The sequence below is a fragment of the Sorex fumeus genome, unplaced genomic scaffold, assembly GCF_029834395.1.
Source record: "Sorex fumeus unplaced genomic scaffold, SorFum_2.1 ptg000013l, whole genome shotgun sequence".
Lineage (NCBI taxonomy): Eukaryota > Metazoa > Chordata > Mammalia > Eulipotyphla > Soricidae > Sorex > Sorex fumeus.
In genome coordinates, this window is record NW_026606070.1 from 34,366,820 (window position 1) to 34,381,195 (window position 14,376).

At 36.4% G+C, this 14,376-nt stretch overlaps 1 protein-coding gene across 3 annotated transcripts in view; it reads left to right on the top strand.

The window, feature by feature from the left end:
• GABRA2 (gamma-aminobutyric acid type A receptor subunit alpha2) overlaps positions 1 to 14,376 on the top strand; it is a 130,213-nt gene that overhangs the window by 107,062 nt on the left and 8,775 nt on the right. For all 3 annotated transcript variants that reach the window (XM_056111119.1, XM_056111118.1, XM_056111120.1), the window contains exon 9: positions 10,251 to 10,453. In XM_056111119.1, coding sequence (XP_055967094.1) covers positions 10,251 to 10,453 — 203 coding nt within the window. The remainder of the gene's footprint in view (positions 1 to 10,250; positions 10,454 to 14,376) is intronic.

The window sequence follows — 14,376 nt, forward strand, 5'->3', positions numbered from 1 at the left end:
ATGCCAAAAACAGTATCACAATGGAGATGTTACTGGTGCCTGCTCAAGCAAATTGATGAACAATAAAAGCACAGTGCTACAGTGCAGTGCTACTTATTAATTTAACAGCTACATGCATAAAGGTTAAGTTGATAACACCAACTGTTCTATATTTTTTTCTTGATTTTAATCTTATAATTTTATAATTGTGGTGAAATTTAATAATTTGACCAAGTTTTATAGTCAGTATTTTTGCCAAAAATAAAATTAATCAACTTATTCAATCTGGAAAGTGATTTAAGACAAGTTCATTAAATAAATCAAGTACATAGAAATCAAAGTCTTTATTGATATTAATTTTTTATTAAATTACTTTAAATCATGATGATATTATTGATAATATTATGACATAACAATTAATTTTACATGCATTTAGATTTCCCCATTTAATATTAAGTTAGCAGGAAAACAGTGAGCTGTTAAAGCATCTGTTTCCAATTTATTTATGCTGTACAAATTAAGAAATTTATGAGTTTGCCTTGTTGAGTGTCATCTGCTAGTGTTAGCTCATTCTTGATTTGCAAAAGTTCTTACACTATATTGATAGAGTACCCTAATATACAATATCTAACTTTTTTAACTTACATTCAGTTACCTAGAACACAATCTGAACCTCAGAAAAAATATAGACACTAGACAACTAACAAGAGAACATAAAAAAATGGTTAAAGTCAATACACCAAGTTTTAGGTTCAGTGCTGATATGTGAAAAGTATACAAACGATCATGCCCATCCTTAAAACCACACAGAGCTAACATACTAAAAGACAGACATTTTACTATATCCAGAAGAGAGTTTAAATCACAGGGAGACCATCATCAGAAAATCTGATGTAGAAGGCTCATTTAGATAAATACAACTAAGATACCTTTTGTCTGCAATCATACTTTTTTTGTTGTTTTATACTGTTTATTATAAAGTTTTCCATGATGATTTATTACATCCACTATTCCAGCACCAATCCCACCATCATCACACCTTCTCACCATCTTTATTTCCAATTTTCCCAACCAGTATCCAAAACTGCCAAAATTGCAGGTCCTAAATTATTTACTTTATATTGCTTGTCAGGCTGGAGCGATAGCACAGCGGGTAAGGCATTTGCCTTGCACGCAGCCAACCCGGGTTCAATTCTGCCATCCCTTTCGAAGAGCCCAGCAAGCTACTGAGAGTATCCCGCCCCCATGGCAAAGGCTGGCAAGCTATCCATGAGGTATTTGATATGTCAAAAACAGTAACAAGTCTCACATGGTGACGTTACTGGTGCCGCACGAGCAAATCGATGAACAACGGGAGGACAGTGCTACATATTCTTAAGAATAATTTGCTAAAAATGATCAAAAAAGATTTCCTTGGAAGAAAGTGTGTGAAGGCTATTTCATCTCACCCTGGAGCCATTGAACCCTTGGATAAGAGATTACTAACATGTTCTTATAGATTAAAACTCGTGTGTTAATATTTTCTTAATAGAGATTAGCTACCTTCTGCTTTACATCCCATCAATGTGGTGTGCTACTCTCAATATATCAATGATGTAGCATTTGAGGAATTCTAAAATTCTAAATGGGATGATACATCTGGAGTTAAATTTTTAACAGCATAGTGATTTTGGGGTTCAGAAGCATCTCTTCAGTTTGTTAATCTCTTTCAAAATTTATTTATGAGTCTCTGGATTATGGCCATTTAATGGATTTATACAGTGCCAGAGGCTGTTCATGGGCGTGACTGCCAGGCTCCTGAAAATAAGGAGATGCAGGGAGATTGCTCATACCCTATAGGATAACATTGTTTTATCCTTACTGCAAAGCTTCAGGTAGTTTAGATTTATCAGGTTGCTCCCATCACAGTGCTCCCATTCCTCTATGTTTATTTGTAACTTCTTTCTTTGTGTCCTGTTGACTTGTAAATATTGTTTTTCTCTTCTCCTTAAATCCTTTGCATAGCTTATTCAGAGCAATGTCCTTTTTTGGTACGGGCACAAGAAGACAGTAAATGCTTTGCTTTTGAAAAGTGGGAGTTTAATTGACTCTCAGTGATATTTTCCTCCTGGGCATCTGTTCTCTTGACCTAAGCCTCAGCTGCCCTTACTTCCGAGCACCCCCAAAAACAGGGTCTGGAAGAGGGACTGGATGGAACTAGGGCAAGCGGTAAGCTATGTGCTACCCTGGCATCGAGATGGGCCTGGCCAAAGTGCCATAATGCTTACCTATAAGTTTAGAGCTTGGTCATGGACAAATGCTGTCATGATCCAAAAAGTAATAACTAGATTCGGACCCTGCCAGGGTTAGGAATGATTAATCTGGCCTGAACTCTGTAGTCTGAGTCTGTGGCAAGATATTCCCAGGAGAGTTGCCCTACAAACCTCAAATGTATCACTTACTGTGTCCAGACAAAAATAACTAGTATTAAGATGTTGATAGACTTATTGGAGTTAGGAAAGGAGAAAAACACCTTAAGAGGTATTTTGCCTTTGGGCAATCAGGAAGGCCTTTGGAATATCCCAGGTAGTGTTTCTGCCCTTGAGCCTGGCAGTCAGGAAGGGCTTTCTCATGTTGATTTTGCTACCAGACTGGGTGCAGTGTCAGCCCAGTGTACTGGGGAGTTGGAGAGGGAGAGAGTTGGATAGAGTGAGAAAGTGCAGGGCAGCAAGGTGGAGAGTGGAGAGACTAGCAAGGGGGACAGAGGGAAAAGAATGTAGAAGAATGCAGGAGCAGGCACATGGAGAGAGAGAGAGCCAGGTTGCAAGATGAAGCGCAGAGAGATGAATGGGAGAGACAGGAGGAGACAGAAATGAGGGGCAGTGTGACACTAGAATGGGAGGCTCAGAGAAACTGAGGCAGGCATGGGCAGGAGGGGAGGGGAATGGAATAAATGGCAACTGATCAACCAGCAGCTTGGCCCTCTTTTCCTCCTTCCTTCAGCCCCATGACCCAGGCCGCCCCCACTGGGTGAGCAGCAGTGGCTAGGTGAAAAATCATCTCCCACCCCCAACTCCACCCCCTCAGAGTTTATACAATACCCAACTCCATGAGAGTCTGGTGATGAAATCACATTTCTGGAGCCATGTATTGGTTAAGGTTCTTAAAATGGACATGTCGATTCATTGCTGGTTTCTGAATGTGAACTGGAATAAGAAAAAAGAAACATCTAAGGCCACAGCCTCGATGAACAAACCTCACTACTGATAAAAGACCATTTCCCAACATTTCCCTTTCTAGACACCTCCCCTGTCTTATTTGGGGACTTGGGTATTGAGTAAGCAAAATACATAAACCACAGAGATAAAAGCATCTAGAAAATAAATTTTGCATATTGTAGTAGCCAGGAAAAGAAATAAGGATAAGGGGCCTATAGATGCCCCTGACTCTAGGGACTGAGAGATGTCTCTGACACTTGAAAAGGTAACAGCCTGGGGAACAGTATCATTAAAAAATTTAGGATTAATTAGTAGAATACCAGCAAGACTCCAGTACAATTTCAATAATTTATACCCCCTCCCCCCAAAAAAAAGCTGAAGACACACTTGTCTCCGAAGAGTGTACTTAAGGATTCAAAGTCAAGAGTAAAAAAGTAACATGAACTTGAAAAGAACTTGAATCCTGTGGTCTCTCTAATGAGAATAAACATTCAGTAAATAATCTTTCTTATAGCCAAATTAACATAAATTCTACTCTAAATGTATATTTATTTTAGTTCTTCTTACCCAAATCCACCTAGTGAGTTTTTTAACAACAACTATTAGAAAACAAGCTAAAAGCAAAACAGAGTTGAAAGGAAAAAAATAGGACCAGATACTACAATACCAGAAAGTACAAAACATCTTGAACTATGCTACAATACCATCAAGTTTGAAATATTCATAATCAGGTTAATAATATTTAATATTAGTCAGAATAAAAATTTAAATAATGGCTGAAAACTTTCCAAATCTTAATGACAGACACAAAACCAGTTTAAGAGGGCTCAAAGAACACCAGTTAGCAAAAGTAACTAAAGAAAAAGATTAGACATCATTTACTTTTCAGTTGATCAAAAAAGAATAGAATGAAGGCCATTGCTTTGTTAATCTCTAGTCTTTCCAATAATCTCTTTTTAATATAGAGATTAACAAAACAATGACCTCCATTATAAAGGAACAAAACCCAAATTGTGTCTTAAACAAGAAATATTGGAACACCTCACCATTCCTTTAAAATAATCTCCATAATGGTTTCAGATTGTTTTTAAAAATGCCTTATATAACAATTCCTTATCAAACAGGCCTGTCATTTCTGGCCCATACTTGTTCTGATCTTTTGTCCTTGAAACCTTATTATCTGCTTTTCTCGCTTTGTTAGTTTCTTACATCCCTCATAACTGCCATGTTCCCCCATTTGTCTGTGCTTCTACACATGTTCTAACTTAGTCCAGTATTATTTCCCCTTGTCTGATGATCTCTTAACGCTTGTTTCAATAGAGAATCCTACTCTAATTTTCAGCCTAGGTACATCACCTGATTATTGTTCTTCATAGACAGTGTCCAGTGTGATGTGAGTTTACCCTTTGCTCCTAGATTTCAATATCTCTTAGCTGAATCATTTGTTTCTGTTTATATCTATCCACAGCTCCACATTGCCAGCACAAAATAGAAACTAAATTCATATTTTCATTAGAAAATAAATAGTATACAATAATTACCCTAATGAGTAAGTACCAGTTACAGATCATTGGAAGAATAATTCATTCCAGTGTTCTTCATGAACTTTTTTTTTTTATCAGGGATATCATTTTTACCTTGGGGAAACCACAAAAAGACCATTATTCATCCACTTCATTGTGATAGTAGTTCTTATATATTAGTCACGGTTTAGTCACGGTCCTCCCGTTGTTCATCGATTTGCTCAAGCGGGCCCAGTAATGTCTCCATTGGAGACTTTGTTGTTACTGTGTTTGGCATATCGAATACGTGATGGGTAGCTTGCCGGGCTCTGCCGTGCGGGTGAGATACTCTCGGTAGCTTGCCGGGCTCTCCGAGAGGGGAGGAGGAATCGAACTTGGGTCAGCCATGATGGCTGTGTGCATATATTAGTTCACATACCTGGTGGGAACTTATAGTTATATCAATGAATTGAATATTTAAAGTATATATGGTAGAGGTATGCATAGGACCAATACCACAAAATGTAAACATAGCAATAGATGTTGTAGCATTGGACAAATCTTTCTTTGATTTAGGAATCTGTTACTGTGTTCGTTGCTCCTAGTACCTAAACTGTCCTCTCACTGTTTACTGATTTGCTCAAGAGGACCCAGTAATGTCCCCATTTTGAGATTTATTGTTAATGTGTTTAGCATATTGAATACGTCATAGGTAGCTTGCCAGGCTTTGCCGTGCAGGCGAGATACTCTCCGTAGATTGCTGGGCTCTCCAAGAGGGGTGGAGGAATTAAACCTGGCTCAGCCAGGCTGACTTAACAGATACTGTTACTGTGCTAAAAGAAAGAATAAGTTCAGTAAAAATGAAGAGTGACAGGAAAGATTGTAGTTGTAGGAAAAACTATATTGCATCCTGGCACTGTAGCACTGTCCTCCCATTGTTCATCAATTTGCTCGAGTGGGCACCAGTAACATCTTACAACAAATTGTGAGACTTGATTACTGTTTTTGGCATATCAAATACGTCACAGGTAGCTTGCTAGGCTTTGCTGAGACAAAAAGATTAGAATATGAAAATGGCATTATTTAGATTGTAAGAACCTTACACTTAGAGGATTTTTGAACTTTAGGAAGATCTTGGGGAAATGAGTTTTAAATGTATTAAATCCATTATATATACAATATATATGTAAACAAGACAAAACTAATTTTCTCACAGTATTATTTGCACTATTATTAACCTCAGATTTTTTTTCTACATCAGAATCAGGAATTTCTAGATTTACATAAATTTTAAGTTGGCATCTAATTTCTAGTATCTATCACATATATTATTTCAGTATGTTTTTATTAATGTATATACAAATATATATGTTTTTCTACATATATATTTGAGTAAGGAATACTAGATAACAATATCAATTCCAATTATTGTATATTATGAGTTAAAATTGAAAACTCAATTAAATAAACCCAGGGCTGAAGAGATAGTACAGTGGTGATGGTGCTTATCTTGCACATGACCAACCTGAATTTGATCCTCAACACCACTATAGTTCCCTGAGCACTGCTAGGAGTGATTCCTGAGTGCAGAGCCAAGAGTAATCTCTGGGTATCATTGTTTGTGGGCCTAATCAAAATGAAACAATGAGATCACATTTTATATCGTATATAATCTTTGTCTATAGTCATGTATACAGTATATCACGAATCACGACCATCCTGTTATTCGTCGATTGCCTCGAGCAGGCCCCAGTAACGTCTCCTTCATCCTAGCCCTGAGATTTTTAAGAAAGTGCTATATTCAAGACTCTTTAGGAGAATGAGACCCATCATTGTTACTGGTATTTGTCATATTGGGTACGCCATGGAGAGTTTGCCAGACTCTGCCATGTGGGCAGGTTACATTCGGTAGCCTGCAAGTTTGTCCAAAGTAGGAATGAGATAATAAGATGTCATAATAAGATGTCGCGATTCCGGGAGCTGGTTTTTATAGTCTCTGAGTTTTGGCTGTTGATGTGATTACACAGCGCCAGGGGGCCAGTTGGTGGGTGTGACCCCCGCCTACTGGAATTTGGAGGATCTGGGTGGAGGATGATCAGCCCTGATCCGAGTAGGCTTGGAGATCTTGCCCTGGGACCCGCATGCCTTTGTTCCTCTGCTGGTACCTTCAGGTGTGCGGAGAGTGGTCTCAGCATGGTGGTGTCTGGTCCTGGAGATCTTCGGCTGCCGGAGCCCTGTTCAGGGCGGGGAGGAAAACTCAACCCGCTCCCCTCCAAGGGGCCCTGGCGAGGACAGCCAGGCGTGGGGGCAGGAGACTGTATACAGTATATAGTGCATTATATACTATATAAACAGTGGGGAGAAGGTATTTTTCTTTTGCAATACTAAGTAATACTTTCTTTAAAATGCTAGTTTTCTGTCATTTCTATCAGTAAGCAGCAGGTGGTATACAACATATTTGCATTTCTGTTCTACAGAGGTTTTTATGCCTGTTTGGTTTCTGATACCTCTTCCTAGCAACCACTCCACGTCTCAGCCATAGACTATTTTGATGGTAATAAAAGTGGAAAGAAGGATTTTCTTTTTTCTTCTGATATAAGGCAATCTTGGGGCCCACTAACTTCAGTAAGAAGAATATATATGTATATGTTTATATGTGCATATATATTTTATTATGTGTACATATATATTCTTACTTAAGAATATGTGTACTAGTATGTAATATGTATAGTATATATTATATCATATATAATGTATATAATTCTCCAGTAAGTATATATACATGTACATATATATATATATACATATATATATTTGAGTAAGGAATGCTAGATAATATGTATCAATTCCAAATCTAGTGTGAGATATTAGGGATGCACAAATTATGGTAAATTTTTTAAAAATCTACAATAAAATACAAGTTACAGTGTTGCCAACACACAAAGTTAATTGTAGTTTTAATCCTACTCTTACCACTTTTCAAATTAGATTTGTTCAATTCATTCAATCCAATAAAATTTTATTGCATTTAAATATAAATTAATGAGTTTGTTTTAACCCTACTTAATCTTTCCTGAGTATTTTTTTATTTGATTTTGGAAATTTGAAAATTTGGGACATGGGTTCTTTTTGTACTGATAACATTATTCCATAAATGGATGTTCCCAAGTTTACTTATCATAGTTTTTCTCTTATCAACCCTTGGTAACCACCATAATATACTTCTTGGGGGTATAGTAGTACTTCTAGTCTTGAGATGTGTGTTGAAGCTCTCTGCCTTTGGAAAAGCCCACCTTCTCTTGACCATCTTACTCTCTATTTTCCCTCCTTTCCCTTCCTAAAAACCTCCAAGTATAATATGTTTTTACTTCACTGCTTGTCTCCTCCTAAAATTCTTTTTTTATGAGAAAGACAAGGACCCAAAAGGCCTGGGTAAGGCCTAGAACTGGCTTTCTTTTCCTGAAAAAATGCAATTCCTCGCTCCATCTGAGTCCATGGCTCCCTAAGAAATCGGGTGGTGGAAATTAACTCCCATTCCAAGAAGGAAAGCAGGCATCAGGTGTGGCTTGATGACCACTCGGTGGGCTGGTAGGACTAGAGGTCCATGCTATGAAGGGGCTCATCTCCGACTGTATCAGTCCTAGCCTTCCCAGCCCATCCAGGGGTGGCAGAGGTGGATCAGGAGAAAGTGACCATTTATCTCCTCTCTGCCTCTGGAGGAGGGAGAGAAAGGGAGAGTAAGAGAGCAACACCTTCTATAGAGACTCCAAATGCAGAGAGAGCCCCAATACACATCTCAAGAGGGGAGATGTGGGCAACACATGTACTCAGGCACCATATATGCTTGGCCACATGGATACAAACAGCACATGAACTCAGGCAGCATATACATGTTCCTCCTCTGTTCAAGTTGCCTTTTATTGTGTTAATCCAACCTGTACCAGTGTTAAGATTCCGTTGCTAGTGGTTGCCAAAGTGGTTACCAAGGGGTAGAGTTTGGCTTGGTCAATAGTTTTCTTTGAAGTTTCTTTTCTTGGCCTTTGTTCCTTCTGGAGATTCTCTCAGAGGGGTTCCACCATTCTCTGGGTCTCTTGGCACCAGGTGAGGCTCTTATTTCCTGTGCTCAGAAAGTGAGTTTTTTGCAGCCTAAAATTACTGGTTTCATTGCTTCCCCAAAATTCTATTGCCATGGGAGCCCTTCCCTGTCTGCCTGACTGACTAAAGCAAAGCAGAGTCAGTGCAGAAAAAAATTAAATTTATTTTATTTTTAATACCGTTTTATTAATTATTACCAGCATAACAATGTAGGATGCTAATAATATTAGAAAATTGGTTTGAGGCTTATGAAAACTTTTGATACTACCTATAAACTTTTTCTTAAAATCTAAAATGATTCTAAAATTAAAACTTTGTGGTGTGTCTGGTGTATGGTAGTAGCTTATGTATATGTAGGTATATTTCTTGTATTCTATTAATTATTCTCTCATACCAGTCTTTTAAGGGAAAACATTTTTTCAACATGAACTTTTTACAGTCTTGTGCTTGTGAGACCAAAAAATTTCTGTAAATATTTTTTTAATATTGATTCAGAAGGTGTACTAAATTATTTTATTTACCTCTGTTCCTATTACCATCATTTTCCTTTGTGCATTCATTCATGATTAAATAGAGTAATTGATGATTGAATCCCTAACTTTTGTGCACAAGATAAAAAAAAAAGTTGCTTTATCATAAGGGAAACAAAAGAGAAATATAAGCAAATGTTTTTAAAAAGATTTTAATTCCCTTTCAATTTAACATCTTCTTAGTAAATATAGGTAAATATATCAGAACTGCTCTAAAGCAAGTAATTGTGGATATTTTACTGTTGATACTGGAAACTCCTATTTATTTATCAGCTATGTCTTCCCTGACTACTGGGGGAAAATATTTTGCAATGAAAGGATCTTTATTATATTGTAAATCAATAGAAGTAGAAAATATCCCTTGAGAGTGGTGATTTATATTTATTATTTTGTTTTTTAAACAAAATTAAAAGTTATTTCTTTTATTTTCAAAATGTTCTAAATTTCATTATAAAATTATGTTCTTGTGAGACTAAGCAATTTAGAATTACTTACTCAAGTAGTTACACTTTGAATGAAGAACTTAATGGAGATTCTGATGTGATCATTGTGTGGATATAGGGTGCTGCTTAATGTGATTCAAATAAACAAGGATCAGAGCAATGTGAGGCTTTGTGTACTTTTTAAAATTCATGTTAATGTTCAATGGATTAATTTTCTATACATGCTTTTCTTATAGAAAATTCTGAATCTTGTACATTCTGTTAAATCACAACCATAGTAAAAAGAGAAAAAAGTGATTCATACAAAAAGTGAAACCTGAGAACATTTCAGTCTTTGTATCCAGAAATATAAAAACTATTAATCATAATTACTTTACTCTCTCCCATTTTTAATGAGTAAAATTAGCATCATAAAAATTTTTGAAGAAGAAAATTAAATTTTTTTCCAGTGCTTTCCTGCCAGCATTTGTTTATATCTTTTGGTTTCTGTCTTTTTTTCTACAGGAGTAACAACTGTTTTAACAATGACGACTCTAAGCATCAGTGCTCGAAATTCTCTTCCCAAAGTGGCTTATGCAACTGCCATGGACTGGTTTATTGCTGTTTGTTATGCTTTTGTGTTTTCTGCACTCATTGAATTTGCAACTGTCAATTACTTCACCAAAAGAGGATGGGCTTGGGATGGGAAAAGCGTAGTAAATGACAAGGTAAGTGAGAACTCTCATCTTTTTGTGACTGAAAATCCAATAACAGAGTAAGCTTGTGACATTGCAATTCTAAAAACTATTATTAAGCACATTCAAGCATGGATTAGTAAATTCAAGCATAGTTTTCTATATTTTATGAGTACGGATTACACATATATGCATAGATAGATGATTATGCTTATTACTCTTAAGGTGTGTTCTATCCTGAAACTCATTAGGAACGCTTGGAGAAGTAAAATTGTTGAAAACACTACGGAGCGGACTGGGTCAGCCACTGTGCTGAATTTTTGTTTATGCTTTATCACATAATCCTTATGGGGCTGTTGCGATAGCACAGCGGGTAGGGCGTTCGCCTTACAAGCGGCCAACATGGCCGACCCGAGTTCGATTCTTCCGCCCCTCTCGGAGAGCCCGGCAAGCTACCGAGAGTATTGGATATGCCAGACACAGTAACAACAAAGTCTCCAATGGAGACGTTACTGGGCCCGCTCGAGCAAATCGACGATCAACGGGAGGGCCTTTACCTTTACCTTTATGGTGTTATAAATAGGGTTCTGTTTTATTTCCTTTTTTTAAATGATGAAGAAGTTGAGGTTAATACATTGTGTAAGTAACCTATGGACATATTCTTGCTGAAGTTCACACAACTAGTAATTAGTATCTATAAACCCAGATTTATCAGATCACTAAACTTAGTTTTAAACACCATATAATAGGGAGAAGATATGGGAAAGAATGTGAATATTACCTTTCACCTATTATAGTTTTTCAAGTCCTTTCAATTGTTTGTTTGTTTTAATTTACCTGTACCTTCCCTTTTGATTTGATATAAAATTCCAGACAACTTATCATGTAAACAATCATTCATAATGTCTATGAATTTTATACTGCTCACATAGTCTTTAGACTACTGCTCATGTAGGATCCAGAGAAACTGCAAAGCAAGGAGAACCTGGCTGACCAGGGTTTCACCCTCAGTACCCCATATAGTCCTGAAGCTCCTCCAGTGGTGATCCCTGAGCCCAGAACCAGGAATAAACCCTGAGCACCACCAGCTGTGACCCAAAAAACTAACTAAATAAATACATTTTTAAGAGCAATGTTTTACCAAATTAACTTTTTGGGGAGTTATTTTAAGTTCCAAGTACGGAAAGCTAGTGGGAATTCTATTCCTTGATATGACCTATTCATATTCTATAGATTATTAGACATTTGCATCTGCTTTAAGGAGAGACTTGGATATATCACAATGAGCTATAAAATAATCTCTCTATTTTTATGTTTTGATTTTTAGTGGGTGGAGACATGGAAGGAAGCATGTGGTATCAGATATCAAACCCAGGCTTCCCACAGAAAGACCCTGTGCCAAGCCAGTTGAACTCTATCTCTGGTTATGAAATATTCTTAAAAATAGTAAAGCTTTCTAATAGGAGGGATATTTTAATAGTATGTCTACCAAAAACACTGTCACTGTCATTGTCCTCCATTGTTCATCACATTGCTTGAGTGGGCCCAGAAACATTGTGAGACTTGTTGTCACTGTGTTTGGCATATCGAATACGTCATGGGTAGCTTGTCAGGCTTTGCCATGTGGGCGAGATACTCTTGGTAGCTTACCGGACTCTCCGAGCGGGGTGGAGGAGTCAAACTCAGGTTGACCAGGTCCGCCGCGTGCAAGGCAAATGCCCTACTTGCTGTGCTATTGCTCCAGTCCAAAAACACATTCCACTGAATTTGAAATAATATAGTGGTAACTTTATATCCTTTTTGTTGTGTTTTTTTCCATATCCATAACCATTGTTTCTTAAATATCCAAACACTTGATGTTACAATTTAAACATTGTTTTTTAATTAATTTCATGACCTATTGTAATTTTAGTAAGCACTGTTTAATTTTGTTATTTTAAAATTTTCACCCAATAAAAATTATGAAAGGAAATCATTCATTTTCTATGTTTAACTTTTAGGTTTATGTGAGTATTTCCTTACAGTTACATTGTTGATTTATGTTTTCATTCTCTGAATTAGTGTACTGATTTTCAGTAGTGTACAACTTATGCAGTAACTCTTCTTTTCATCTATTAATTACACAATCATATTTGTAATAACATTTTGAAGATAAAATTCTATGGTATTTATGAATGTGTCACAAAAATGATGATTTATAAATACTCACAAAGAAGTTTATTGAGATCTTTTTTCTTAATTTTACAAAAGTGTCAATAAAATTGACCTTAGGACTTGGCATATAAAGTAATTTTCTTCTCAGTCTTGAAGTTGGAAAATAAAATTATCAATAAACACAAAACCTGAATTCTTAGTAATGCATGTTACAAGAGAATAACCTATTATTGATGAATACTGAAATTCATTCTATATGTATTCTATCAGAACACATTTAAGTATAGACAAATCATTGATGTGTCAACCCAATTTCAAAGAAAACTGTTAACATTCATATTACTTAAAATATGATTAAGAAAAATGGGACACATGGTGTCCAAGTTCATGTTCCTACTCATTTTTCTGTCTCTAGTTCTTTGTGCTGTGTGAACACTTACTATGTCACTCAAATATTTATTAAGTTTCCAATACTAAACTTGGTCATGTCACTTAATATTGATAAGTTTAAAAACTATGATATTTTTTAACTCCATGGGAAGGCTTTTTATTTGTTTCTTTGTTTGTTTTGGAGGGGGCATATGGGTTCAGCAATCATTTTTAGCAGACTCCAGGGACCATATGGAGTGCAGAGGATCAAATAGAAGTGGTTGCAGGCAAAGCGTCTATCCCCTCCATAGGAAGGTTTTTTAAAATATATTTATTTATTTATTTATTCAAGGTATCACGATAAGCATTACTACTGTAATGAAAGGTTCCACGAATACAAAATTGAAGGTCACACCTTCTACCCAAGTTCTTCTTCCCTACATCATTGCCTCACGGGACCCTCCAAGCTTCTCTGCCCACCTGTTATTCTTGGTTTGGTTAACTAGTTCAAATGAATGTTAAAAGAAAATTCCTAAAACTACTTTGTCAATAATATGGTTCTTAGAGCAAAAAAAAATTATGGAAAATTATGTTTTGTCACAAACAAAAATAAGGCATTTCCCAAAAAATGCCCTAGCCAAATTGAAGCTTTTGCCCAGTATCTAAAATAATATTACAGGGACTAGAGTGATAGTACAGCGAGTAGAGCATTTGCCTTGCACGCGGTCGTCCCGAGTTTGATTCCCAGCATCCCATATGGTCCCCCGAACACCACCAGGAGTAATTTCTGAGTGCATGAGCCAGGAGTAACCCCATGTATCATTGGGTGTGACCCCAAAAAGCAAGAAATAAAATAGAAACAATATTACAGTGCTTTCCAACTCTATTTTATATTATCTTAGACAAAATTTTTAAGAAAAAAACAATAATTTTCTTGAAATACAGATATCTTATCAACACCACATTAGTCTTTTAAAAGTTTTACAAAATTGTGGCAGCCAGCATGATGGTATAGCCCAGGTTCCATCTCCTGAACCCTATATGGTCCTCAAAGCCTGCCAGGAGCGATCCCTGTGTGTAGAGCCAGGAATAAGCCCTGAATACCTCTGTGTGTGACTAGGAAAAATAAAAGTTTTGTGGAATAAAAGAAGTCCTTCGTTTTTGAAGTTGATAAACATGAGTAAATGTAGTTGAATTCTCTATCAATCCACAGAATGTATCTGCTCTTTAAAGTTAGTAAGTTATTTGCAAGTAAATTAATCCATTTAATTCCTACTGCAGTTTTTATTTGTGATTAGAAAATTTACCTTTTCCTGTGATTTTGGGTCAAAACTCTACAATATTTTTGGCTTTAGGTATGAAATTAGGTGACAAAATCTTATCATTCTAAAAATAGAATTGTAGGTAATGATCCAGGAATTTAAATGCCCTTT